This window comes from Cervus elaphus, chromosome 27, assembly GCF_910594005.1.
Source record: "Cervus elaphus chromosome 27, mCerEla1.1, whole genome shotgun sequence".
Taxonomy (NCBI): Eukaryota; Metazoa; Chordata; class Mammalia; order Artiodactyla; family Cervidae; genus Cervus; species Cervus elaphus.
In genome coordinates, this window is record NC_057841.1 from 51,801,998 (window position 1) to 51,828,934 (window position 26,937).

The 26,937-nt window shown below is 49.8% G+C and overlaps 1 protein-coding gene across 2 annotated transcripts; it reads left to right on the top strand.

The window, feature by feature from the left end:
* Positions 1 to 205: 205 nt before the first annotated feature.
* Positions 206 to 26,873, top strand: LIPG (lipase G, endothelial type). Of its 2 annotated transcripts, none has more exons than XM_043889459.1 (10): positions 206 to 712; positions 5,843 to 6,024; positions 7,672 to 7,851; positions 9,763 to 9,874; positions 14,881 to 15,102; positions 16,873 to 17,115; positions 17,993 to 18,113; positions 19,069 to 19,287; positions 22,859 to 22,963; positions 25,142 to 26,873. In XM_043889459.1, exons 3-10 carry the CDS (start codon positions 7,672 to 7,674, stop codon positions 25,161 to 25,163), a joined length of 1,224 nt encoding a protein of 407 aa, XP_043745394.1. In that variant the 5' UTR covers positions 206 to 712; positions 5,843 to 6,024; the 3' UTR covers positions 25,164 to 26,873. The 2 variants fall into 2 exon arrangements, with proteins under 2 accessions (XP_043745394.1, XP_043745393.1); XM_043889458.1 differs by lacking the exon at positions 206 to 712 and adding an exon at positions 1,678 to 2,134.
* The last annotated feature ends 64 nt before the right edge of the window (positions 26,874 to 26,937 follow it).

Below are 26,937 nucleotides of genomic sequence, written 5' to 3' on the forward strand. Positions count from 1 at the left end.
CTCTTGTTAATGAATTCTAACGCAGGACGGACGAAGCGCGCTTGGGCGCTGGCAAATGGAACGACAAAAGGAACGAGGATAGGTCGGAACAGGACCGGCTGCTCCAGCCTGGTTTCCCCACACAGATCTCCCAGGCGGGGGCGCAGACACCGGCGAGGAAAGGGCGCGGGGCTGCTCCGGCGGTTTTCCTCTCCGCCGGCAGGAGCGGGACTGGTTCCAGGCCTCCGCGGGGTTACTTGCGGTCAAAGGTGCAGTCTGGCTGGAAGCAGGCGGATGGGGGTGCGCAGCCTGCCGCGGCGCTTTCTCTCTCCTGCCTCCTCGGCGCTCCCGAGGGCTGTGGAGGCGTAGCCGCTACGGAATCTTCCTGGCCGCGGGCTGCCGAGGGCCCCGGGCTCAGCCCCCGACCCCTGCTCCAGATGCAGGCTCGGGGGGTGTGGGGGTGGGGGGCGGCGGTCGCCGCCTTCGGTCGCGGGGTTCCGGGCGCGGAGCTGGAGCCGGCACCCGCCGGAGGAGCAAGGACGCACGCAATGAAGGGAAGAAGAGGAGGGCAAAAAGGGGACGAAGAGGAAGAAGCTGCCTCATTCCCCTCGATAGGGGTGGCGCGCCTCCGCCTCGACAACTGGCACTGGTTGAGAGGCTAAGATCCCCAAGCCTGGCTCATTGTTTCCTTAGGGGAGTGTCGCCTGGCGTCCCTCTAGTCCTCCAGCCCCAGGTATGAGAGCGCCTGCCACGCGGCAGGCCCCGCGCGCAGCGCTGTGTGTATTATCCTGTGTGTGTGTGTTGCTCAGTCGTGTCCAACTCTTTGCGACCCCATGCGCTGTAGTCCACCAGGCTCCTCCGTCCATGGGATTCTCCAGGCAAGAATACTGGAGTGGGTTGCCATGCCCTTTTCCAGGGGATCTTTCCCAACCCAGGGATCGAACCCCGGTCTCCCACATTGCGGGCAGATTCTTCACCAGCTGAGCCACCAGGGAAGCTCAGATGGTATTATCCTGGATCTTTTAATTTCCGCAACATCCCTAAGCGACAGGAACTGTTACCACCGGTGTACTGGGGAGGAAGGAACGGCTTTGGGGGAGTTGCGTGGCTTGCTCTGAGTTCTGTAGCTAGTGGCGAACAAGCACCCCGAGAGGGGTCAGAGCGATCCTGACACCCAGGCTACAGCCCGCAGCCTCTTAGCTCTGCCGGGTTATTGTCGGATCACGCCGTCTGCACCTGTCACGGGCCTCGCTCGCAGCAGGAAAGGGAGTAAAGAAGGACCACAGGGTGACCACGTGTCTTTTCTCCATTCGGACCGTTGGCCCGGGGCGAGGAGAGAGCGTTGCGCGCGCGCGGATGGCTTTGCGTCTTGGAGAGGACAACCTTCCTTCTCCAGGGATCGCGATCGCAGAGGGAGCAGGGCTAAGGGGCAACGATCCCCCTGGGGCTGCAGGGGGTGGCAGAGAGTCTTGGGTCCGGGAGTGGACACTGGGAAAAAGTAGGGTCATGAGAGCGCGGCTGCCCCGGGAGCAGGCTGGGGAGGCAACAAGCCTGCGCTTGCGGAGCGTCCACGCGGTGGGTGTGCGGCGCTTTCATTCAAACTTTGGGGAGTCTTTGGTTCTGGCGTCAGCGAAGGTGTGACCAATCAGAGTCCGGGGACGGGAATAAATTATGCAAATAACCATCTGGCGATGGATCAGATGACTCCCAATACTTTTAAAAAGTACCTCGCCGGGAGCTCGCTGGGTGACAGTGGCGAGCCCTGGCTTCCTGGGCAGGCGGCACGAGAGGGGGCAGATCTGGTTCTGGTTCAAGCCCCTTCACATTCCCCCCACCACCCGGCGGCTGAGTTTAGCCGAGTTTTCATCTTCCACCTTCTCCACCTTCAGCTGTCTAAGGCCACCGCTCTCTGCTGGAGAGAGGGCTGCCCACTTGGGGATCTTACAGGCTTGGACCGCTGGAAACTTCGAGAGGTGTTTTTGTCTTCTTCTTCTTCTTTTTTTAGTCTTTTTAACAGTCCCATTTTGGAGAAGAGGGTGCGGGGAGGGGGCGGTGAGGATGAGAAACACCGTTCTTCAGCTCTGCCTGTGGAGCGCCTATTGTTACTTTGCCACGGGAGACCCCGCACCCCGTGGTCCGGAGGGACGGCTGCAAGGTAACGTGCACTTATTTTTATTACCACCCCCACAATTTCTTTTCTGGCCCAGGTGCCCTCTGTCTTGCCCACCCTTCTTCCTCAATCCTGCAGCATCGTCCTTGCTTTCCGCCTGCGCTGTCCATTCGCTCCTCCTAATTAGTCTTGCAGTTCACTTGTTCTTCGGCGCTTCTGACCAGGGCATCCCAGAGCCGGCGGCTGCCGGGTGCGCTCGCCCGCGCTCTGTCCGGCTCCACCCCTTTGCCGTTAATATGCACCCTTATCGATGCTGTCCAGTCAGCAGAGTTGGCTGCCAGCAGCTCTTTAACCTTGCCCTCCTCTTTGAACCTGCGGGTTTTCGGGGCAAGAAGGTTGTTAGAAAGAGCTCTGTCATCTGGCGCTCTTCTTTTAATCTCGGCTAGATGCTTTGAAAGTTAAGGTGTCAGGGTAGCTGGCTCCGATTTAAGAAGCGCTTTTGGGGAGGATTTGGTGGGTAATTTGTGCAGAGAACCCCAGGCTGCCAGCCTCCTCCTCCTCCTCCCCAACAGTCTTTCCAGCCTTTGATCTTCCTCTTGCTACCTCTCTTCCTTCCAGCTGCCAGCCTTTCTTTTTCAGTCTCTTCTATTGGAGGAAGCATGCCCTGGTGGAGCGAGGGAAGGGTCACCCTGCAGGAGTACCAGGTCAATTGGTTAAGCAGAGAAGAGTGGGGAACCCCTGAACCATGTCCTATTAGCTCATCTTCTACTACCCTGTTGTTCAGTTCAGTTCAGTTCAGTTCAGTCGCTCAGTCGTGTCTAACTCTTTGCGACCCCATGAACTGCAGATTGGGTCAAATGATGTTGGTCCAAGTTGCTTGTGTATGAGCAGGAGGGTTAATCGGAATGAATGGAAAAATTACTTAACATGTTCCCAACTCTAGTATAATTGAACCAGAGTAAGTTGCATCTCTAGTTCCTCTCTTGTAAAATGCTAACATTCCTTTCAACTTCTATGTTCTGTGATTCTAAGTATTTGGGGGTTATTTCCTTCATTCAAAGAAGTCTTTATTTGCCAGGAACGCTCCCATGAGTGGGGCTTCCCAGGTGGCACCGTGGTAAAGAATCTCCCTGCCAACACAGGAGCCACAGGCAACATGGGTTCCATCCTGGGTCAGTAAGATCCCCTGGAGGAGGAAATGACAATCCACTCCAATATTCTTGCCTGGAAAACCCCATGGACAGAGGAGCCTGGTGGGCTACAGTCCATGGGATCCCAAAGAGTTGGACATAACTGGGCAACTGAGCACGCAGGCTTTCAGGAGGATACAGCAGTGAACCAAACAGGTGTAAACCCGTACCCCCAGGGATCTTGCATTTCAGTGGTGAGAAGATAACCAGTCAACTACTTAAAACATAGAAATAGTGCTCAGTGTTATGGAGCAAAATAAAGGAGAGAAGGAAGGGACAGAGGGCTGGAGGGAGAAGGTGGTGTAGCGTTAGTCTGTAACCAGACTTCCCACACTGAGGAGCTGACTTCTGAGCGAGGAACTGGAGGGGAGGAGAGGATGAGCTTGGGGACATCTGGATGAAGGATGACTATGAAGTCCCAGAGGCTGAGGTGACGTGGGCTGGAATTAGTAGAAATGAGCTAGAGAACTGTGTGGTCAGAGAGAGCCAGGTGCTAAAGTGAACCTTTTATGTTTACCTTATGTGGGTTTATCCACAAGTCAGTACTGGGAAGCCAGCAGACCCTCTCTGCCTTTTCCTTAGACTTCCCATCTGGTCTCTACGAGTGGCTATCTGGGTGGAAACTGGGCGATTTTGAACAAATTATGTCCACGGTTCAAATTTCTGCCAGTTGGGGCTTCTGTGCATTACTTTAATGACAGAGTTCTGCTCATGTGTATTTAGTTGCATTTTCTGGAACCTTATCCTTTTTACATCTGGTACATTGTTCTCCCGCTTGGCCTCTTCACCACCAACCCCTCTACCACTCTAGTCTCTCTTTCCACGACTCCATTTGTTTGTTTGTTTTTCTTTCTTTTTAACTCTGGGATAATTAAACTCCTGGTATGGTCATTTGGTCCATTTTCCCTTGGTTTCTGGGTGACTGGACAGTTTGATTGTCTAATTTCCTAGCCTGTTATCAGGGGTGGTATCCTGGATGATTAGAACAGGGCGGTGGCTGCTGCTGCTAAGAGGCTTCAGTTGTGTCCGACTCTGTGTGACCCCATAGACAGCAGCCCACCAGGCTCCTCTGTCCCTGGGATTCTCCAGGCAAGAATACTGGAGTGGGTTGCTCCTCCACGGGATCTTCCTGACCCCGGGATCAAACCCTTATTTTCTACATTGGCTGGTGAGCTCTTTACCATTAGTGCCCCGTGGGAAGCCCTGATGATGACAATACCTAGTGTTAAAAGGTCTTGGGACCATCAGTAACATATGCTGTGTTTTGAAGTAGGGCCATCTTCTAGATAGTGCTGTGTGTGTGTGTGCACGGTGGAGCTGAAAGGAGAGGTTTTGCTGCTCTTACGAGCTTCTCTATGGCCTCAATAGTTTATTTAATAAGGTAAAAAGGTGTCTGGCACCTGTCTGGTACTGCAAGAAGCACTGAGAGTGCATGAGGTGTTTGGGGTAAGTGCCAGAATTGACATGGGAGCAGCAGGGAAGCCCAGTGTTTAAAAGGCCAAAGTTCCTTCCCTCCATTTCCAAAATCTTTCAAAACTGAAAAAATTTGCTGGCAACTTGTTTAGCAGCAAGACCTGGCCTTACCTAACCTGAATTCTTACACATTTGGCATCCAAAACTGACCTGAACCAAGATAGTCTTTAAAATATTTTTCTTTTTTTTTTTTTTTGCCCTTGACCATGAGTAGTCATGTATTTCCTTACAGAAATGTTATTGGTGTGTTTGATGAATGAGGAATGCCCCAAACCCTATATATATATATATATATAGTCTTGCTATATATATATACATCATAATACCTGTTTAAAATCTGAACATTTCTGAATTCTGAAATGCAAGTCTGTGTGAAAGTGTAGTTGCCCAGTAGTGTCTGATTCTTTGAGATCCTATGGACTGTAGCCCACCAAGCTCCTCTGTCCATGGGATTTTCCAGGCAAGAATATTGGAGTGGGTTGCCATTTCCTTCTCCAGCAATGCAAGTGGTCCCAAGCATTTCAAGAGAAGAACTGAGGACCCGTTCTCTGAAATTAGTAACTTGAGGGAAGGAAAGAGAGCTCATTTGGATTAGAAAGAAGGAAGAAATGTAAGGGAGACTTACTTACTTCAGATTCACAGTCACTGATGTGTGTGTTTGTGTGTGTTAGTCACTTAGTTGAATCTGACTCTTTGTGACCCCATGGACTGTAGCCCGCCAGGCTCCTCATCCATGGGATTCCCCAGACAAGAATACTGGAGTGGGTTGCCATGCCCTCCTCCAGAGGCTTTTCTCAACCCAGGGATGGAACCCTGGTCTCCTGCATTGTGGAGACCCTCTGGGCCACAGTAGGAAGCCCTACAGTAGTTGATACTAGTGACTAATGAACACTCTTAAATATTGGTGAGGTGTGCCTTTTATAACATCTTTGCAACTCTTCTGTCAGATGAGACGGAAACACTCAGCAGATGTAAACACTGAAACCCAGAAGGGTTAAGTAATTTGCTCGAGAGTGAACTAGAACTGGACCCCAGAGCTCTCACCACCCAGGCCTGCTAGTTACCCGTACACTCTGTTCTTTCTCCCCAGATGAGTTCAACAAATCCAGGGTGGTACCGACTGCCTCCAAACCCCCTGTGAGATTTAACCTCCGCACCTCGGAGGACCCAGAGCACGAAGGATGCGATCTCTCCCTTGGCCACAGCCAGCCCTTAGAGGACTGTGGCTTCAACGTGACAGCCAAGACCTTTTTCATCATTCACGGATGGACGGTGAGCCCGGGGGGAAGTAGCTCTCCGACTCTGCACGGGATTTGGTCTCCTTTGTTTTGGTCAATTAAAAAGCACACTGGTGCTTCCAGATTCCGCTCTTTCTCCCCCTCTTTTCTTGTGGGCTGCTTGTATTTCAGACAGCTGTGAAGAATGTAACGGGCACTTCGCTGAGGGGGCAATCTGGACTCCAGCAGGGTGGCATTTAATGCTGGCACGCAGCAGGCTTTCAGAAAGTGGCTCTCCGAGGGCAGTAGCCCAGCTCCACTGGCTCTTAAGGGGCCCTCTAATTACACTTAATTACATTGGTCAACCGCTGCCTCAGGGGGCCATCCCTTGCCAGAGCCCAGCTGAACTGAAGCAACTCGACTGGCTCAGAGAGTCTGTGAGGAGCCAGCTGGCCTGGCTGACTGGCCCTGGTTGGCACAGTGCCCTCCTGTTTGCATAGAGATGGTTCCATTTAAAGGCACTGGAGTCTTTCTATGCCCTCACTGAGCCATTCACATCGAAAAGCCCATAACAAACTTCAACAAAAAGAGGGCTTTAGTGCTCGGCCTCAGAAGCTTTGGACCAGCGAGGGATTTATCCATTCATCTAATGACAGTCTGTAGGAAAATGGCACTGTTAAGTGAGCAGGTTTCTGCCAGGGCTAATTGGGAGGGAATGTTCCTCCCCTTAATGATGAGAAAGTCATATCCGTTACATGCTTGCTGGGTCTTTAGGTCTATCACTCACTGTTGGGGTCAGGCTTGGCTAGGGGCTGTTATGTAGACACCTGTGTACCGAATGCAATCGAAGGGATCATTAAGGGCCAGTCTGTCCATCCTCACCTCACAGCCTATGATTAGAATCATGCATTTGGATCTTTTAAAGGCCCCCCTGTCAAAATGCAAATACAAACGGCCTGCAACTGACAAACGCATTCCAGAAAGTTCCTTTGTAATCTGTTTGGAACTTGGAACAGCAGTTTCCCATAGAAGCAAGATTGTAAATGGCCTTTGGGTTCCCAGGCCAGGCACAGGAAATCTATTTATCTAATAATGCACTCATGGATAGGTTTACAACTGGACCTAGTCACCATTTACACTTTGTTTCTGTGGGGGAAATGTGCTCTGAGTTCTAATTTGGGATTCCAGCAACAGATCTTCCCTCCTCTGGGGTCAAGAGGGATGGCAGAGATGGGTTGTGGGAAGGGGTCGTTTGTTAACTTGGTATTTGCCTAAGAGACAGGATCTCCTTGCATCTCTGAGAAAGTAACTAATTCTCCAGGGCAACCCTTCTCAGCTGCTTTTAAATGCTGGACCAGGTCACTTACTTGCCTGACTGCGACAGGGCTAACCTCAGGTCGGCATGGCCGCCAGCATGTATCTCATTGCAGCCCTATTGGTCAGTGGGGCAGCCACACAGGACACCAGCTTGGACATTTTCGATGGGGAAAACTGGAGACATCATCAAGGGCAATGGAAGACAGTCGCCCACGTAGCAATCCTGACTGTGGCCGGCCCCGCTCATGGGCAAGCGTTGGTGCCTCGGGGACCAATGTAACTGTTCCATGGCTGGGGAGAGGGTCATGAAGCTGAATTCCATGTTCGTTTGCATTTTTCAAATCCAGAAAAAGAATTTTTTAAAAAACTCCTGTTTTCTCTGCAGATGAGTGGCATGTTTGAAAACTGGCTCTACAAACTGGTGTCAGCCCTGCAGACGAGAGAGAAAGGAGCCAACGTCGTGGTGGTAGACTGGCTCCCGCTGGCTCACCAGCTTTATGTAGATGCGGTCAATAACACAAGGCATGTGGGACTCAGCATTGCCAAGATGCTCGACTGGCTGCAGGTAACAATGGGACTGAAGGGAATCATCTCCTTTTCTGAGAAGGATCTTGAATCTGGACCCTTTTAGGAAACACAGATCAGACTATTACAGTGAGCCAAGAATATCTTTGAGATTCAAATTTTTACTGAATTAAGTATTGCTTGAAATATTTTGGAAGCTGGAACTTTTAGAAAGCTTTCTAATTATTGACTCATTTCTGGATTTTTTCTATTGCTTTACTTGAAGGAAGAAAATTTGCCTTCTGGGTCATTACTTGCTGATGCCTTTCAGAAGCTTGTAATCTTTAAAAAACTTTTTTAATTAATTAATTTCGGCTGTGTTGGGTCTTCATGGCTGCACGTGCTTGTCTAGTCGCAGCGAGCAGGGGCTACTCTTCAGTGGCGGTGCACAGGCCTCTCATTGCGGCGGCTTCTCCTATGGAGGCTTCCCTGGTGGCTCAGTGGTAATGAATCTGCCTGCAAGGCCGCAGACGTGGGTTCGATCCCTGGGTGGGGAAGATCCCTTGGAGGAAGAAATGACTACCCACTCCAGTTTTATCGCCTGGGAAATCCCATGGACAGAGGAGCTTGTTGGGTTTCAGGTGTTGGAGCGTATGGGCTCAGTAGTTGCGGTTCCCAGGCTCTAGAGCACAGACTCGCTAGTTGTGGCACATGGGCTTCGTGGCTCCGTGTGTGGGATCTTCCCAGATCAGGGATGGATCCCGTGTCTCCTGCCTTGGCAGGTGGATTCTTTACCACTGAGCCACCAGGGAAGCCCAGAAGCTTGTAATCTTAACTACCTACTGAGGTCTGCTCTTATTCTGAGGGGTGACTGGGCTGAGGGTGGGAGGGTTGGTCCAAACAAATACAGTCTAATGCCTTGCATAAAATATACACGGGAAACAGACATTGAGGTCTTACATTTGCTTTTATAGGTTAATGATTTGCCTGGGCTCAGTGGACTTAATGGGAGGCAGGAGTATTCTGGCAGAGTAACTCAATTGTCTGGGCAATTTCAACCTGACCTTCCTTTAGAGGCCCATAAATCTGATGAATTGTGGCAAAATTCTGGTCAGGATTCTCAAAGAGTCCTCAGTCCTCTGCTTAGGTTGTTTAGTCGAGCTTGGTTCCTGAGCCATGGGGTCAAATGCCCCCTCACCCCCATCACCGAGTGCCTTCCCTGTCAAGGTCTGATGCTTCGACTCTGGGATCCCAGGCAGGCTGGTGACGAGGAGGTGGGCAGCTCCTGGGCCTAAGAGAATGAACAGGGAGCACCCTGCTGCAGACTGTGTCTGCCACTTAGTCTCCAGTGTGTCCGGTGGCTTTGACCTCCACACTGCCACCCCTCCCCTCCTTAGACACGGCTGGAAACGTGTAGAGAAAGGACCCTCATCGCTCAGTTGGTAAAGAATCTGCCTGCAGTGCAAAAGACCCCAGTTCGATTCCTGGGCTGGGAAGATCTGATGGAGAAGCGATAGGCTACCCACTCCAGTATTCTTGGGCTTCCCTTGTGGCTGAGCTGTTAAAGAATCCGCCTGCCATGCGGGAGACCTGGGTTCGATCCCTGGGTTGGGAAGATCCCCTGGAGAAGGGAAAGGATACCCACTCCAGTATTCTGGCCTGGAGAATTCCGTGGACTGTATAGTCCATGGGGTCGCAAAGAGTCGGACATGACTGAGCGACTTTCACTTTCAGGTATGCAGCTGCTAGTCACCACCTGCACCCCGTCCCTGGGGCGTGATGACTGAAGTGCCCCCAAGTCCTCTCCAGCTCCCCTTACCTGGCTGTGTCCCATCCATGTTGCCCTGCCGGCACTACCAGCCACCTCCAGGCTCCCTGTTCCCTCCCTGACATGACTGACTGGTTGAATTGCTGGCGACCTGTGGGCTCAGGACCACCCTCCTCACCCCTACCCTTCTGTGACTTTCTGCAGGGGAAGGAGGACTTTTCTCTCGGGAATGTTCACTTGATCGGCTACAGCCTTGGAGCTCACGTGGCTGGGTACGCGGGCAACTTCGTGAAAGGCACAGTGGGCAGAATCACGGGTAAGTGCGGCCCCCTCACTCGGGGCTGCTCCTGGGGCTCCCTCCCAGAGCCCTTGGAAAACTGAACTTATGCAGGATTCCAATATATGAAGCAGATAGAAGGGATGTTCTGGTCAAAGCTGGGTATGTGTGGGTAGTGTTAACTTTGTTATTTGAGCCTTCCGCTTCTCTGGAGGAAGCTCTGGCTCCCCGAGCACCAGGGAGCATGCTTGGAAAACCACTGGTTTAGTGCAAAAGGTGAGGAAGCACTCAGACAGCTAAAGAGACTCAAGGGCAGCCCTGGGGTGAAGCCTGGCCTGCAAGCTCTGGCGCTCACTTTTAGTCTCTCTGTCATGCGTCAGGAGCTCAAGGGAAAGGAATGAGTTGTGGTTTGAATTCTGCCTCCGAGTTCTATTTCATTCACCAACAGCCTCTTTCCAGTGTTTGATTGGCGTTATTTATTAGTGATAGTGACCTCTTTAGAATGTGTGGTTAAACTTTGTCCTTAAAGAGACCTTTCTGATAGTGGTACCCAGGTTGGCAATAGAAAGTTGAATTTTCCATCCTAGTGAGTTTTTTTTTTAAGTGAAAGTGAGTTTATTCAGAGAGATACACATTCCATAGGCAGAATTGGTGACCTTCTGATGTAAGAGTTTGATTTAAATATTTACATCATCTAGTGATTGGGAAAAGTGGGAAGGACTCTCCAGTTTGGGGGCCCCTGAAACACATAACACAGAGCTTCCTCTAGGAGAAAATCAGAGACAAATTTGTTGCCCTGAATTTTTGTCCTCCTGCCTACATTCTTTTGTTAGTTTTCCCTCCCTACTTCCACCACACCTCCAACACATTAAGGGCCCAACTGGTCACCCAGAAGGAAATAGTTAATCATTTCCTTCCTGGCAATGTGTATTCATTTTGAAACAGGACTCAGGTAGAAGGGAGTCCTTAACTAAAGAATAATTTAGTAAAGGTAGAGTTTCAACAAGCCAGCAGGGTAGATTTGAAACTATATACAGGGACTTCCCTGATGGTCCAGTGGCTAAGACTCTGTTCCCCTTGCAGGGGGCACGGGTTTGATCCCTGGTCAGGGAACTAGATCCTGCACGCAGTCACATTTGCGAGGTATAGTAGCCCTCCTCAAATCATCGTCCCCGGGCTTAAGTCTAACGAGCACATACATACATACGCACACGCGCGCACACACACACACACACACACACTCCTTTCGATCCAACTGTTTGATCCAGCATAACTTGAGAGCTTCACTTTTGATTATCAAGTCAGCGGGGCCTGAACTGTTCAACGGGCAGTGTGGCCACACGTGACTGCTCAGTAATCCAGGGCTGGAGCGATGCTCATGGGCCTTGAGCGCCTCTGGGTTCTATTGTCTGCATGCATCCTCCTCGCCCCCAGGAGAGGCCTGGTGTTGTGGAGCCCGGCCGGCTGTGCGCAAAGGCAGCACACACAGCCCCCGCCAGGGCGCCAGGGCCAGTGTCCTTGGCAACGGAGACAGACGGCAGATCCTCCCTCTCCCTGTCTCTGAATCTGAAGTGGGATGGGGCTTGTCAGAGCATTCCGGTTCCTTCCCCTGCCTGTCTGGGTGGGAGCTGCTGAGATGCGGGCTTCTCGGGCAGAATGCTGATCAGTGTTCTGGGCTGTCTGCGGGGAGTGTGGGGGCCAGCTTGTCCTGAGCGCGGCCCCTTCTCTGCAGCCTCTCTCTGCGGAGCGGGGCACCGGGGCGAACATGACAAGGAGTGGCCTCTGTGCAGTTGCCAGGCAGCACCTCAGGGGGCATTTGGCTGACCTGACGCATGTTGCCGCGCATGCCCCCTCCTCACCCCTCAGACTCCCCATGGGCCTGGGAACCGGGCGGTCCTGACAGGCAAGAGGACCAGAGACGGCAGCTTGTGTGGATCCAGAGGCCAGGGAGGCCGCTGCGCAGAGGCCAGTAGGGGTCCTTCGCCTGGGCCTGCAGGGGTACCTGAACTCAGTCTTGCTTGGATCAGAGAACTGTGGACTTGGGGTCTGTTGCAGTTTCACCCTCTTAGGCTTCTGAGGGAATTCCGTGATCCACTAGGGAAGAGGTCATATGTTTCTAATTGTACTAGCATTTTGTTACTTATAAAGAAAGAAGCAAGCAGATTTGTTCATTCATTCAAGAGATATGAACTAAGTGCCCACCCTGCAGGCTGTGGGCTAGATACCACCTAATGTCAAGTACTCTGCGTAACCGATATTTTGTGCCATCTGTAAGCCATTTAGCATCCAAGCCAAAGAATTCTCTGGGCTTCACTTTACAGATGGGGAAACTAGGACTCCGTGCTGAAATAACGGGCCCAGTATTTAACACCTTGATAGCAGAGCTGGGATTCAGACCCAGGCCGTTGGACCTGCCCCTCACCACTGGGCCATGATGCCGGTCTCCTGCTGGGTGGGAAACAGTAGTTGTGATAGTTTCCTGCCAGGCGGGAGGCAGAGGTTTTCCTGGGTATTATGTGTGTGCACAAGAGTGTGTGTGCACACGCGTGCAGGTGTGTGTTCCATTTGCTGGACAGGGCACCTTTGGGGGAGTCTGACTGAATGGAAGGAGGGGTGCTTCTCCATCTTCTCTTTTTGGACTGGATGCATTCACCCTCCCTCTCCTAGCTAAATAAATTGTGCAAATGTCCTGCAGGGTTTGTGGGCCTTGGCTACGTGTCAGGCAGGGTCAGTCTGGGGAGGCGAAGGCTCGGCCTGCCAGCCAGCCGGCCTTTCGAGAAGCCCCATCAGCCAGCGGCATTCCCCTGGCCCAGCTTGGTTTCCATGGCGCTGACTGTCTGGTGGAGACTTTTGTTCACTGATGCAAAAGCCCCCCTCTTATTGGCTGCAAAGCAAAATGTTTCTCTTCTTTCTTTCTTTCTTTTTCTTCTTCAGGGCACATGGTGAGAGGCAGGGAGAGGCTGCCTGTGTCAGTACTGGGTCCGTTCAGTTGCTAAAAAGAGTCATCGAGGGCTTCTCAGGGAGGCCGCTGCTTTTGTGCCGTCTTTCTTTTAGGTCCTGGGCTAGAGAGGAGCCCCCAGGCAGCCTGGGCTCTCTTTCTGCCTCTGTCATTCATACATTTTTCTAAACTTCTCTTGGAAACTATTTAGAGTTTCAGTTATTACCAGTTCTCATGAGTAGTAAGTCCCACAGGTTTGCTATCCACTCTGAACCACAGCTCTGCCTTTCGTTTCTCCAAAAATCGCCCTCCACAAGCCTCACTACGTGCTTCCTGGTTCCAGTGCTCTGGGGTCTGGGGAACAGGGTTCTATCACCCATCTCCTGCTTTCACAGCTCTATTCTCGGTCATTCTCCTCCCTACCTTGGTGTTACTCTAGATCCAGGCTTCTCAGCCTCAGCACTATTCACACTTGGGGCCAGACAGTGTTTGTGTGGGAGCTGACCTGTGCCTTGTAGGATGTGTATCGGCATCCTTGGCCTCTCCTCACTAGATGCCAGCAGCTTCTCTCTTCTTCCTCAATTTTGACAAACAAAGATGCCTCCTGACACAGCCAGGGATCCCCCTGAGAGCAAAACCCTTCCCAGTTGAGAACCACCATTCTAGACTAAACAAACCTTCCCCAGTGGCACACAATCTTTTCTTTGCTTTCTCCAGGTCCTTTCTCTCTCTCGCTTGCTCTCTTTCTGTGTATAGGGCAAACGAAGAACTTTCTAGGCTAGGGTGAATTCAGCTCCCATAATTATTTGGTAATAGTAGCTAGTATTTACATTGACAAGCACTTACTCTCTTAATATCACACATGAACTATATGAATGAAGACATTAAGATTTCATTTTCTAGATGGTACTGAAGCATGGGAGAAGTTTTTTTTTCCCAAAATCTGGTCCACAGAACGCTTAGTTTTAGGATCACCTGGGGAATAAGCCTCTCTTTCTGGGTTCTACACTAGACCTACCAATCAGAATCTCTTGGAGGTCAGGGAATCTGCATTTTATGCCTTGCTAATTCTATTTTGGAATAGTTTCACATTCATGTGCATGTGTGCTAAGTCACCTCGATCATGTCTGATTGCAACCCGATAGACTGTGGCCCGCCAGGCTCCTCTGTTGTTGGCATCCTCCAGGCAAGAATACTGGAGTGGGTTGCTGTGCCCTCCTCCAGGAGATATTCCCAACCCAGGGATCAAACCCACGTCTCTTACATCTCTTGCATTGGCAGGCAGTTCCTTATTACTAGCACCATCTGGGAAACCCTTTATAGTCATGTGGTCCCAGATACTATAAAAGACGGTGAAATTGTCTCTATTGTTGCCACTATCTTCATGGTTACCTGCCCTACCCTCTCCCCCAACACACATACACACAGGAAATCTGGGACCTGTGTGTCCTTCCAGAGTTTTTCATAGTTACGCAGTGGAACCTGAATTTGTAAGAAGCTCCCCACAGATATTTGTGCTGATTTAAATGTGAGAACCAGGGCTCTCTGCAGTGCTGCTTGTTTGTTTGATACAGAAGGGTTGCAGGCGAAGGGTTTTCTGCTTGTGCCTGCAGAAGGGAGGGATTCTGGAAGCCTGAGATACGGATGCTCAGTATGTTTCTGTTGCACCCGACTCATAACTAACGGAAGAGGAAGAGGAAGTCCAGATGCAGATAGCTCAGTCTGGGGAGACTGAGTCTTCCCTCTCGAAGATATAGGTAGCTCAGTTATTCTGTCAAACTTTTGCTAAGATCAAGGTTGTGGAAGGCTCTTGGTGGCAGAATAAGTGGGAGGAATGGCTTGGTTTCAGCCAGCCCGAGTTCTTTCCAGAACTGCTTCGGTTCTGACAGTGTGTGGCTCCTTGGATCCACGTGTTGGTTGAACCTCGTGACCAGTTTATTGAGTCAGGTGGAGTCTTGATAAGAAAGCCAGCATTCCTATATGGCAGGCACCACACCGTGCAAGATTCCCAGGGTGTGGACGTCTTCATTCTGCGCTCGCAGACTCAGCTATCCAGTAGGTCTCAGCGCACCTGACACATCCCATCTTGGCTCCCCTTCTGCCATAGGTTTGGATCCTGCTGGGCCCTTGTTTGAAGGGGCGGACATCCACAAGAGGCTGTCCCCTGACGATGCAGACTTCGTGGATGTCCTGCATACCTACACACGCTCCTTTGGCTTGAGCATCGGCATTCAGATGCCTGTGGGTCATATCGACATCTACCCCAACGGGGGTGACTTCCAGCCGGGCTGTGGACTCAACGATGTCTTGGGGTCGATTGCATATGGAAGTGAGTTCCTTAATTTTTCTTTTGACTCAATTATTGCATCTCTTCCTGAATCAGCCCGAGCTATTATTGTTCCTGACAACATCCATTTCGTCATTCCCTCTTCTCCCTGCAGTGGCCCTTCAACACTGTTTATCCTACAGTTCATCATCCTGCAAGCCTATTAACAGTCTTCCCATGGTCTCTGGTCTGCTGTCTTATGCTTTGAGGTCATAGTTATTATTGTTATTCTTTTTATAACAAAAGGAATACATATTTGTTGGGGAAAAAAATCAAGCATTATAGAATTGCCTAAAGCAAGAAGTAAAAATACCCCCTCATCTCCCACACCCACTCTTATTTTTATTCTCCAGAGGTAGCCAATATAGATATGTTGTGTGTATCCTTCCAGGCTTTTTGCTTTGCAAATTTATTTGTGTGTGTGTGCGCGTGTGTGCATGTGGTACTTTTCAAAATCACGTTGTCCTGCAGCTTTGCTTTTTCAGTCTTAATATACATTATGGACATTCTTAGACATCAGAGTACACCCATCTATTTATCTTTTTTCTTTCTAAAGGCTGTATAATATTCTTTAGCATGGATGCACCATAATTTAAGTTTTTTGTAACATTTTAAAGAAGTAAAATCAAGACTCTTCCTCACTCACTAACAAGTCTGTCTTCCTGAATGCCTAAGCCTATTCCCAGCAGTCTTGGGTGGAACTGAATTTGCTGCTGAAACTGATGGGCTAGGTTTCTCATTTGCTCACTGCCTTGCATCCTGTCTTTTTGGATTTCTGAGTCTTGGCACAAGTTGACTCTCTTTACTCTGATGCTCTGCTCTTTGTATGTCTCACTCTGTCACTCAGTCTTAGGTCGACCTCTCCCAAGGTGTTCTGTAACATCCAAGGAGGCCCTGTGGGCCTTGGGGGTTTATGCAAGGGGAGTGCAGCCCTGCCTCAAGTGATTAGGCATTTTTTAAGTCTGGTGATGTTAATGAGGAAGGAAAGGGGAAGCTTTGCCAAATGTTTCTGAAGGTCCCAGAATTTACTAGAACTATCAGCTTTAGCCTCTGGTTGCAAGAAATAATGATTACTCTGGGTCAGAAAAATTCAAATTATGCTCCTAACTTTGCAACCAATTGGCTCTGTGACCCTGAGCAAATGACTTCAGCTTTAAGGGCCCCATCATCTGTAATTGAAAGAACTGGACTAGAATGAGGTTGCCAAACATTTTCTTAGAGAGTCAGTTAGTAAGTATCTTCAGCTTTGCAAGCCATGCAGTCTCTTTGTTTCAAAACTCTGCTCTGCTCCCATAGTGTGGAAGCAGCCAGAGACAACAGGCAAATGAACGAGTGTGGCTGTGTTCCAATAAAACTTGACAAAAAATGGGCCCAGCCTGCAAGGTGTAGTTTGCTGAGCCAGGGACTAGATGATGTTTAGCATCGGATCCATTTCCAGTATTTTGTGACCACACAACTCCCTCAGGACCTAGTGACTCCTCCTGCACAACTGGTCTCCATCGCCCTGTATAAGGCTTGTGCTATGTACTCCCTTGCTCTTTATTCCTTGGTGTGTATCGGTGCGGTCTTCCTACCTGGAGGGCAAGCAGTTCAGTGGCAGGACTAGCCTTCAGTTCTAAAGAGAGCACAGTGTGTGTTAAGAATGACACAAAGAAGCATATGAATAGCAGCATGAAAAGTAGTGATAACTGACGCGGGAGTCCTTACTGACGGAGCAGGCAGATCACCAAGGAGCAGCTCAGTCCTGAGGGTCTCCATCTCCCTCTTTCCCAGCGATCGCAGAGGTGCTGAAATGCGAGCATGAGCGGGCAGTACACCTTTTTGTCGACTCTCTGGTGAATCAGGACAAGCCAAGCTTTGCATTCCAGTGCACGGACTCCAGCCGCTTCAAAAAGGGAATCTGTCTCAGCTGCCGGAAGAACCGTTGTAATAGCATTGGCTACAATGCCAAGAAAACAAGGAACAAGAGAAACAGCAAAATGTACCTAAAAACCCGGGCGGGCATGCCTTTCAGAGGTAACCTTCATCCCTGCCCTCATTGCCCTGGGAAAGGACCTTTTCCCTCCTTCCAAATACCATGCTATATAACAGGCACATCCTGCAGTTTGATCACATCATTGCAAACCAGATTATATTGTGCATGCCCTAGGAAAGTTAAATCTTTAAAAGTAAATGATGGGGGCTCCTTTGGTGTTGTGAATTATCACTCTATGATAGCAATATCAATAACTTAAAAATTCTATCTTGCATTTAGCTTTTCATATTTGTTTTCTCATTTGATTATCAAAATGATCAGAGATAGGCCCAACAGGGAATTGAAATGATAGCTTACATTTTTATAACATGTTATACAACTAAAAGGTTTTGTGGGTATTATATATATTACATATGAGAAAATTGAGGTTCAAGAGGTTAATACCTTGTTCCTTAATTCAAGGTCACACAGCTCAAAAGTATCTAGGTCAGAGTCCCCCAAAGTTCTCCCAAACCCCAAGCTCAGGGCTCCTTCTTCCTTTTATTAAAATTTTTAATTGGGGAGATAATTGCTTTACCATACTGTGTTAGTGCATCAGCTATATATATATATATATATATATATATATACTTAAATATCCTAGTCAAGGCAGGATATACTTATATATCTCCCTCTTGAACCTCCCTCCCGCCCCATCCATCCCACCTCTCCAGGTCATCAAGGAGGGCTCCTTCTTCTATACTGCAGTGACCTCTTAGGCCATTGGAGATAATGAGATCAGAGGAGGTTAGAGGTTGGGCTGGACCAAAAGGATGTCAGTCCCTAAAAACTGACTTTGGTGGGTGACTCACTTTGGGTCTGGGTGTCCTAAGATGACAAGCGAGGCTCACAAATGTCTTTGTTCTGCTATCTCTGCAGTTTATCATTATCAGATGAAAATCCATGTCTTCAGCTACAAGAACACGGGAGAAATGGAACCCACCTTTTATGTCACCCTTTATGGCACCAACGCCGACTCCCAGGTTCTGCCTTTGGAAATGTAAGTCATGGATTTTCTTTGCTGGGTGCAGGACAGAGAACAAGTGGGAGAGAGTGCGCAGGGGCATGTGAGCACTTGCAGGGGAGTGAGTCTGCGTGCCGGGGAGGTGCTGGGTGGTTCCTCCCTCCTGCTTCACTCTCTCCCCCGAGCCATGGGCTCACAACATTTCTGGGAGGGAAGCTCCTGGGATGAATCAGCAGCGTGAGAATCTGCTGGATCAGCTGGGCAGAAACTGCTGTTTCATTCAGACAACACCTGATTCCCGAGGCTTTAGGAAATTTGGAACCTAATGCATGTCATCTGTGGCCCGTTTCCCATTATCTGTGGGAGGGGCACATGGTAATCAGTGTAGACCTGTTGAGCACTTGTAAGGTGCAAAGTGCCTTGCTGAGTAATGCTGGAATTGCCAAGGAATGCAATCAGAGTACTTGCTCTCAGGGCTGAGGGCTGAGCCAGGGGAACCAGACTTGTGTACACAAACTCATGCACACAGATGGGGAGAGGCAGGCTTCTCTAGGTGCTGAGTGAGAGGGACAGACAGGAGGAGCTGGGAGTTCCCAGGGGAGATGGATGCCCATGGGCTGAGGGGATGAGATGTCTCTGAATGAGGATGTGACTTCTTTGCACTTTTCTCATTTCTGTTCTTTCCTGGTTCTGTTGTTTCCCCCCCCCACCCCCCACCCCAGGAAGTTGCCTACATGATGAGATGCTCAGATTCTTGAGCATTGGATAGGAAGCTGGGGTGCTGTGGGTGATGTTAGCTCTCTGCTTGTATGGGGCACAGCTGAGCTTCCATGCTGGTCCTGCTGCTGGGACGTGGAGGGTGTGGCAAGGGGGCCTCTTGTGCATTTCTCTCCCATCCATGAGAGGCAAGGGCTGTCACTGTGTCAACCCACACGGTGCCACAGTCTCCAGGTGGTAGGGGACGAAGACCAGCTTTCCTGTCCCCTTGCAGGGTGGAGCAGATTGGGCTGAATGCCACCAACACCTTCCTGGTCTACACCGAGGAGGACTTGGGAGACCTCCTGAAGATCAAACTTACGTGGGAGGGCAAGTCTCAGTCCTGGTACAACCTGTGGAAGGAACTTCGCAGCTACCTGACTCAGCCCCGCAGTTCCAAGCAGGAGCTGCATATCAGACGCATCCGGGTCAAGTCTGGGGAAACCCAGCGGAGGTAAGCTCCTCATGACCCCATTCCTGTCCCGTGTCCATGGTCAGCAGAGGGTGTGTGCCACTGCAGAGTTCTTTCCTTGGCTAAGTGAGTGTGCTAAGGGCGTGTTAAGCCGCTTCAGTCGTGTCTGACCCTTTGCGACCCTATGGGCCGTAGCCTACCAGGCTCCTTTGTCCATGGCATTCTCTGAGCAAGAACACTGGAGTGGGTTGTCATTTCCTCCTGCAAGTGTGCACCTTCCATCTTTTCCTATCCAAAGCACGTGGGCAAAACCACAAACGCTTTGCAAGGAAGACTGAATTCTGGACCAATTTGTGCCACTTGTGCCCTGGTCACAGGCCCTGGGCTGAGACAGGTGGGCAAGTGGAAGCTGGAACCCAGCCCTTGTTGCGTTTGCCAAGCCCTGTGCTGGCCTGGAGGAAGGGGGCTTCTCCTGGACAGGGCGCTTTATGGAGCTGCCTTGTTTGGTTTTAATATTGTTTAATATGCCATAGTATGAGTTCAAGTACTTTTTTTTTGGCTGCACCATGTGGGTAGCATGTGGGATCCTAGTTCCCCAACTGGGGATCAAACCTGTGCCTCTTGCAGTGGAAGCACAGATTCTTAATCACTGGATCAGGAGTGCTGCCTTGTTAATCTGTTTGCTCTGGGGTCTGTACAACCAGAAGTTGCATGAGGTCTGTGGGGGTCCCGGCTTCCCTGACATCCTATCTTCAGATGATTCTATTCCTCCTTGGGAGGCTCTGACTCCAGGACGTGGGTGGGGCCCTAACATCAAAGAACAGAGATTCCTCTGTGCTACGCCAGCTGGCAGTTTCCCCATGTCTGTTAACCAAGCCTAACATGAAAAATCCACACCTAAATCAGCCCCTGAAATGTGCCTTGACTTTCTGAGTAGCTTCTGGCTAAGTGGGAGCTAGGAAGCCTGGAAGACATTTGTCAAGAGAGGAGGGTTTCCTTGGCCAGACCCTTCAACCAGCCTCTGGGAGGTCACTGCCAGCCTTGGGTCGATGGGAAGCAGGTTCCACTCTCTTTACTTCTTCTGGCATTTTCTCCACTACAGTTCTTCAAGTGTCTCATTTCTGTCCATCACCTACAGGGCATCTTGCCCATGCAGGGGTGGAGGCTTGGGTCGCTCATCTGAGTGATTCTGGTCTAGAGACCTGGGCACTGGGGCGTGGTGGGGGTGGGTGCCCACCGAGGGGAACTATTAGCACAAAGGCTGTGGCCTAGATAATCGTGTGTATTTGTCCTTCTCTTGATGCTTGAAAGTGCAGCCTATGCCGATGTGTGGCAGCTGAAAGGTGATCATTTTTTATTTTTGGTACTTTCCTTTTTGGCCACATTGCCCAGCATGCAGGATGTTAGTTCCCCCACCAAGGATCGAACCTGTGCCCCATGCAGTGGAAACGTGGAGACTTAACCCCTGGACCATCAGGGAAGTCCTGAAAGATGGAAGCAAATTTAATAAACCACTGAGACTTAACAAATGTGAACCATTTTCCATATTGGTTTCACATATGAGATTTTAAAAAGTAAAACATTACAGATGGAGCAGAAGCCCCTCTGCTGCCTGACTCCTGCCCTTTCAAGCCAATTGTACTCATCTTCCAACATTAACACATGTTAGCATTTCCCTCTTCATGATGTTTATACCTTCACTACTTCTGTTTGTATCTGTGTGCAACCTGTAGAATTGTTTTGGTTGCTTCTGAAGTTTACATGAGTGGACATATTCCTCTCAAAGTTGCTTTTCTCCATTCAACATAGTTTATGAAATTTATCCAACACATATCAATCCCATCTATTCATGTTTAGGCTTTCCAGGTGGCTCAGTGGTCAAGGCAGGAGCTGCAGGAGACATGGGTTTGATTCCTGGGTTGGGAAGATCCCCTGGAGAAGGAAAAGGTAACCTATTACGGTATTCTTGCCTAAAAAATCTCATGGACAGAGGATCCTGGCAAGCTACGGTCCATGGGGTCGCCAAGAGTCAAACATGACTGAAGGACTGAGCATCATTCATGTTTAACTCCTGTATGCAAGCCATCATTGTACAAACAATGGTTTCACTATTGTCCTGCTGCATATTTACATTGTTACTTTCTTGCAGCCGTAAGCAGTGCTGAGATGGCCATCCTGGGATGTTTTCCTTGTGCACATGTGTTAGGGCTTCCTGTGCTGTCCTGTGCTTAGTCAATCAGTCATGTGTGACTCTGCAACCCCGTGGACTGTAGCCCTCCAGGCTCCTTTGTCCATGGGGATTCTTCAGGCAAGAATACTGGAGTGGATAGTCTTTCCCTTCTCCAGGGGATCTTTCCAACCCAGGGGTCAAACCCAGGTCTCCCGCATTGCAGGGAGATTCTAAACTGTCTAAGCCACCAGGGAAGCCCAAGAATACTGGAGAGGGTAGCCTATCCCTCCTCCAGGGGATCTTCCCAGCCCAGGAATCAAACCTGGGTCTCCTGCATTGTAGGCAGATTCTTTACAGGCTGAGCTACCCAGGAAGCCCACAGGCTTCTTGGGGGCATATTAAATCACTGGGTTATAGTATATGTATTTACCAACTGAACTGGATATCAATCCCTTTCCAAAGTGCTTGGACTAATTTTTCATCTCAACCAATGAGAAAAAGTTCTCTTTTCCCCCCTCCTTTGGTGAATATTCTTGCCATTTCATTGGGTGTGACTTGGTCACCTACAGGTGTTTTCATTTGTATTTTCTGATTGAGTGTAATGGGTGTTTATGGACTGTTTGGGTTTCCTGGTAAAGGTTCAGAAGACTGTTCAAAATGTGACTTTTGTCCTACTGGTAAGCATCATGGTCAGATTTACAGGCCATGGGGTCACGTTGACCACACATCACCAAGGCTGGTGGGCTAGAAGTTGGGTTGTACGTTATAGTTGAAATAGTTTTAAGACTACTGATTCTTCCTGTGATCTTTGTTGTCTACTTCCTGAATCTTTTCTATTGACTCACAACTGAGTTCCAGTTATGCTTGTCAGTGGGTATTTCTGGACACCATGCTGGAGAGACCTTGAGTTCTTCACTCAAGGAGTTTATAGTACACTACAGATACAGGAATCCACAGCTATTCAAGGCAGGATATAATGTGCTAAATAAAATGAGATAATACCTTCGCTATTAACTCTGTGCCATAAGAAGTAACGACAGTAACAAAAACAACATTTATACTAGGGATGTGCCAATTCATTAAATTGGGAAGTCAACAGAGGGTTAGCTTAGTAAGGTCTCGAGCAGTCAGGGAGGCTTCAGAGAGGTTATGCCTTGGAAGCCAGGTGGCCGTTTGGACAGACAGAGGGAAGAAGATGGAAGGGGTGTGATTAAAGGCTGCATGAGCCGAATCATGGGAGATATCCAAGTGAGACCCTCTTGGTGTGCTTGTAGCAGCGGTGGGGAGTTCTGAAGGGCCTTGAGTCAGGATGGGTGAGATGAAAACTTCTCTTTTCTTCTTACTCCATCTGCCTTGGATCCAGAAAGTACTGTATGGCTGATGCACAGCCGTGTCCCTACCTCTGGAGCTTTGGTTACATCAGAAGTTTCTTTTTCCTTCTAGATTGACTTTTTGTGCAGAAGATCTTGAGAACACTCTTATATCGCCTGGCCAAGAGCTCTGGTTTCACAAGTGTCGGGATGGCTGGAGAATGAAAAATGAAACCAGGTAAGCAGGATGTTCTCAGAGGTTCATGCAGTGCTTGTTGACAGGTCCCTAGGTGTAGGCTGGATGTGCATCTGGGCACTTGGGACATAGAAGCCAACAGAAGCCAAGGAATGTCCCTTCCTTTATGAGGCCGACCTTCTGCCTGGAAGGAGATAGATGAATCAGTGCAACAGGAAGTTGGATGCTGTGAATGTCTCTTTGCCTCTTGTTCTGCTTCACCCTGTGGGTGTCACAGCCGTGGTCCTGCTGGAATGAGGTCTTTCAGTGACTAAGTCCCCAAGCTTGGTACCCAGGTTGCCATCTTAGATTGAACTTCTGTGTAGAGATCAGGGCCATGGGAAGTTCCAGGGCTCCTGGTTGCCTTCTGGGCACCTGGGTGGAGTGGGGTGTTGGGGGGAGTAAGGGAAAAGCACAAGGCTTGCTCCCCTTTTAAGATTTTCTGGGACCCAGTTTGGTGTGAGTGGATATAAGTAGGCAACTCTCCCCCTTTCTCTTTTCTGACCATGAGGCATATGGGATCTTAGTTTCCCAACCAGGGATCAAGCCTGTGACCCCTGCATTGGAAGCGTGGAGTCCTAATCACTGGACCACCAGGGAAGTCCAACTTTCTCCCTTCCTGAGAAGCAGGAACGCTCACTGTGCACGTCGCTGAATCAGACAAAGGGGTCCTCTTGCTTCGGTGTCCCTCTTGCCCCGAGCTGGAGTCTCATTATTTCAGAATTGAGGAAGGCTGATTCTGTGGTATGAGGCAGTGGGTCCATTCAGAGGGGGCCTCAGTCATACACCCTCTGAGCCTAAATGCCTCCTGAGCAGGAGGGAGACGCCCCCCCCCACTCAGGTCCCAACTCCTGGTCCATTCAGAGGTACTAAATTACAACGCTACCCAGCATGTAGATGCGCCCACCCTGTGTTCATGCTTCCATACAGCATCTCATCTACTTTGATCAAGTCCACAATGCTGGTGCTGTTAACCTTGTGGACAGCTGGGGGACCTGAGACTCAGGGAGGTTAGGTCACTCTTTCCAAGTCCCCCAGTTGGTGACAACAGAGTGAGGATTTGAAGCTGTTGGTTCACTCAAAAGCCTGTGTTCTTTCTTGAGCATGCAGGTTCCACTTGCTCAGATGAGTCACTTCGCCTCCATCTGGGTATCAGTCATCAAGCAGCTGCACCCATGCTGGGGTCCCCCTGTGATCAGCTTTCTGCCAGCCCTGAGGGTTGAGCTACATCCTGGCTGCTCTGTCTTCTGTTCAGGAGCATCAGCATGACCACAACCTTGGAGCTCGCAGGACTTGTGGCATCCAGAAAACTGCTCCTTTAATTAAGAGACTCAGTCTAGAGTAGGCTTGTAAGATTTTCTGCTATGATAGTAATTTTAATTCTTCATGTCTGTATTTAAATTTATACCTTTCCAAGTGCTTCCACACATTTCAACTTCACCGATTCTTGGAACAGCCGTGTAAATTGCACACCCGGGAAGGATTACTATTCTGACATACTTTTTTTCCCACTCCAGAACTTCCTAACAGTTGAGAATGCCATAATTCTCTTAAAATATCTCCTTGAGGAAACAAGTTGTCCTTTCCTTTGCCCTCAGAGGAATAGAAAACAACAGGATCCCCAGTAATAAATTAACGCCAGGAAGTGGTGACATCTCTGGACTTGTCTTACACCTTCAGTAGTCTCTCTCCGGCTATGAATGCGGTTCATCTGTTCACAAAGAAGGAGACTGAGGCTCCATAGTGCGTTCGTGTAGCTGAGACTAGAACCAAGATCTCTTGACTCTGCCCCTTTCCTATCATACTGCAGGCTCTCCTGTGTTTTTAGAGCAAAGCAAAGAGGACTTGGCCATTCTCCCTGCGGTTACATGTGTGTGTGTGTGCGCGCGCGTGTGTGCACACATATATGTGCATGCTGAAGGTGATGGTTCTGCTAAATATGCAGGTGTCAGCACTGAGGTGTAGGGAGCGAGGAACCCAGATTGGGCTCTGATGTGGTGCTTCTCAAATTGGCTCTGTGGCTTCCTGGGGGAGGGGGAGGAAGGAGCACTCAGGTTTGTTCTGAAAGGGAAGAAGGTAAAACAGGTGGAGAGGAGTGGAAGAAAGCTTGGTCTTGTGGTAAGCGGAGGTGCATAGCTGTGAAGCCAACTAACAACTCCGCTCCCACGTGGTTTCTTTCAGTCCAACTGTGGAGCATCTCTGAGGGCCCCCCGCCCACCCGACTTCCAAGCACGTGGAGGGACGTTACCGCAGAGGAGCCACCTGATGGGAGAACCCGGCTTGGCCCTGTCCCCGGAGCACTGGGAGGAGCCCGCTCGCGGGGCCAGCTCTGTGCCTCCCGGGAAGGCTGGGACTTCTCACCGGAGGGGACCGCACACCGCCGTGTCTGCTTGCCCCACTGCTGCTCTTGGACTGCTGTCTCTCCAGGTCTGTGAGCAAAGGGCTGGTGCCCCAACCTCTGCGCCCACCAGGCTGGTTTCTCAGTGACTGCATGAGCCTGTGCTTCACCTGATGAGGGTCACGGGCTCTGAGCATCTCTGTGTGGAAGGCTGTCCGCTGACTGACCTCAACCTGACTTGAGTGAGAGGTCTTTCTGCTGGAAGCTGGCTGGTGTCAGGACCTGGGACTTTGTTCGCCCAGGGAGGGGAGAGTAGGTCTGGGAGGTGCAGAACCTCTCACTCTTGGGGTTCAATGGGTAACTAGTAATATATCCCAGTTATATTTTATTCCGTCCTGCTCCCCAACTTCCTCTCTAAAGCACACATCATTGGCTTTCTTATTTTTTCCATTGCTCATTTTTTGACTGGACAAATATTTGCTAAGCACTGATAGTTAGCAGGTGGCAGTAGACACCTTAGTAAATTTCTGCAGACCCTCTCCTCATTTGAAGCCTAATGGGTTTGGGATGTCTAGACTTCTGCCAGTTTAGATGATCCATGACTATGCACGAGGGGCACTGAGGGTTTATAGGATGTAAGAGCTGGGGACCTTGAGGCTTCAAGTGGTTTCTACCTATTTCTCCTTCGTGGTCATGCATCCTCCTTCAGAGTGACATCTTTGGTCACCAGCAGAGTGTCACCATGCATCTTGGGGACAGAATGGTGACCAATTGCTGGATACGATTGGCAAAATCTCTTCTGTGTAGGAAGATGGGAGGGGATTACACATGTCTGTTCATATGCACACCAGCACACAGCAGATGCCAAGATGTGGTTAACACCATCCTTGTTCCTTCTTGAATTATCTGGTTCAAACACCAGTGCCCTTTCTTTGCCGAACTTCTTTGAAAAGCCCCCGCTTCTAGATCTTGATCTGAATGAATATACATGATATCTGAGGAACCCTTTTGTAATTTTCAAAAGATTTAAACATGCATCACTTAATTACAGACTCATAACAGAAGGTGAGCAGGGCAGCTACTATTATCTCTATGTTACAAAACCAAGGCTTAGTGAGGTTCAGCCACGGGCCTAGAATTATATATCAGGTTGCTAGTGGAGCCCGGTGAAGACCCAGACTTCCTGGAGCCAAAGCCCGTGGTATGCACATCTCTACAACTTCACGAGTTCTCCTACGGCCATTTCCCACCAACATGCCCCGGACGTGACAAACAAGGAAGGTTTTTCAGAGCCATCCATGAAACCCTAAACCCTTTTATTAATAGAGAACTAGGAGGACAACTGTGCCAAGTGGTTGGGATTTTTATGGATGAATATTATTTGGAAGGCGTTGTGATGGCAGGTGGAGTTGGGGGGAGAGCTATTTTCTCTGTACTTAGGTTTTTAAGTGTTAGTGTTAGCTGCTCAGTCGTGTCTGACTCTTTGTGACCCCATGGACTGTAGCCCGCCAGGCTCCTCTGTCCATGGGATTCTCCAGGCAAGAATACTGGAGTGGGTTGCCATGCCCTTCTCCAGGGGATCTCCCAACCCAGGGACTGAACCTGGATCTTCTGCTTTGCAGGAAGATTCTTTGCTCTC

What these genes read in the sequence shown, in the direction of transcription:
- LIPG (XM_043889458.1), top strand. Translation starts at nt 2,038, where the DNA reads ATGAGAAACACCGTTCTTCAGCTCTGCCTGTGGAGCGCCTATTGTTAC. An exon ending in TCATCATTCACGGATGGACG is followed by an intron (nt 6,025 to 7,671) that starts GTGAGCCCGGGG and finishes TTTTCTCTGCAG; the next exon opens with ATGAGTGGCATGTTTGAAAA. An exon ending in AGATGCTCGACTGGCTGCAG is followed by an intron (nt 7,852 to 9,762) that starts GTAACAATGGGA and finishes GACTTTCTGCAG; the next exon opens with GGGAAGGAGGACTTTTCTCT.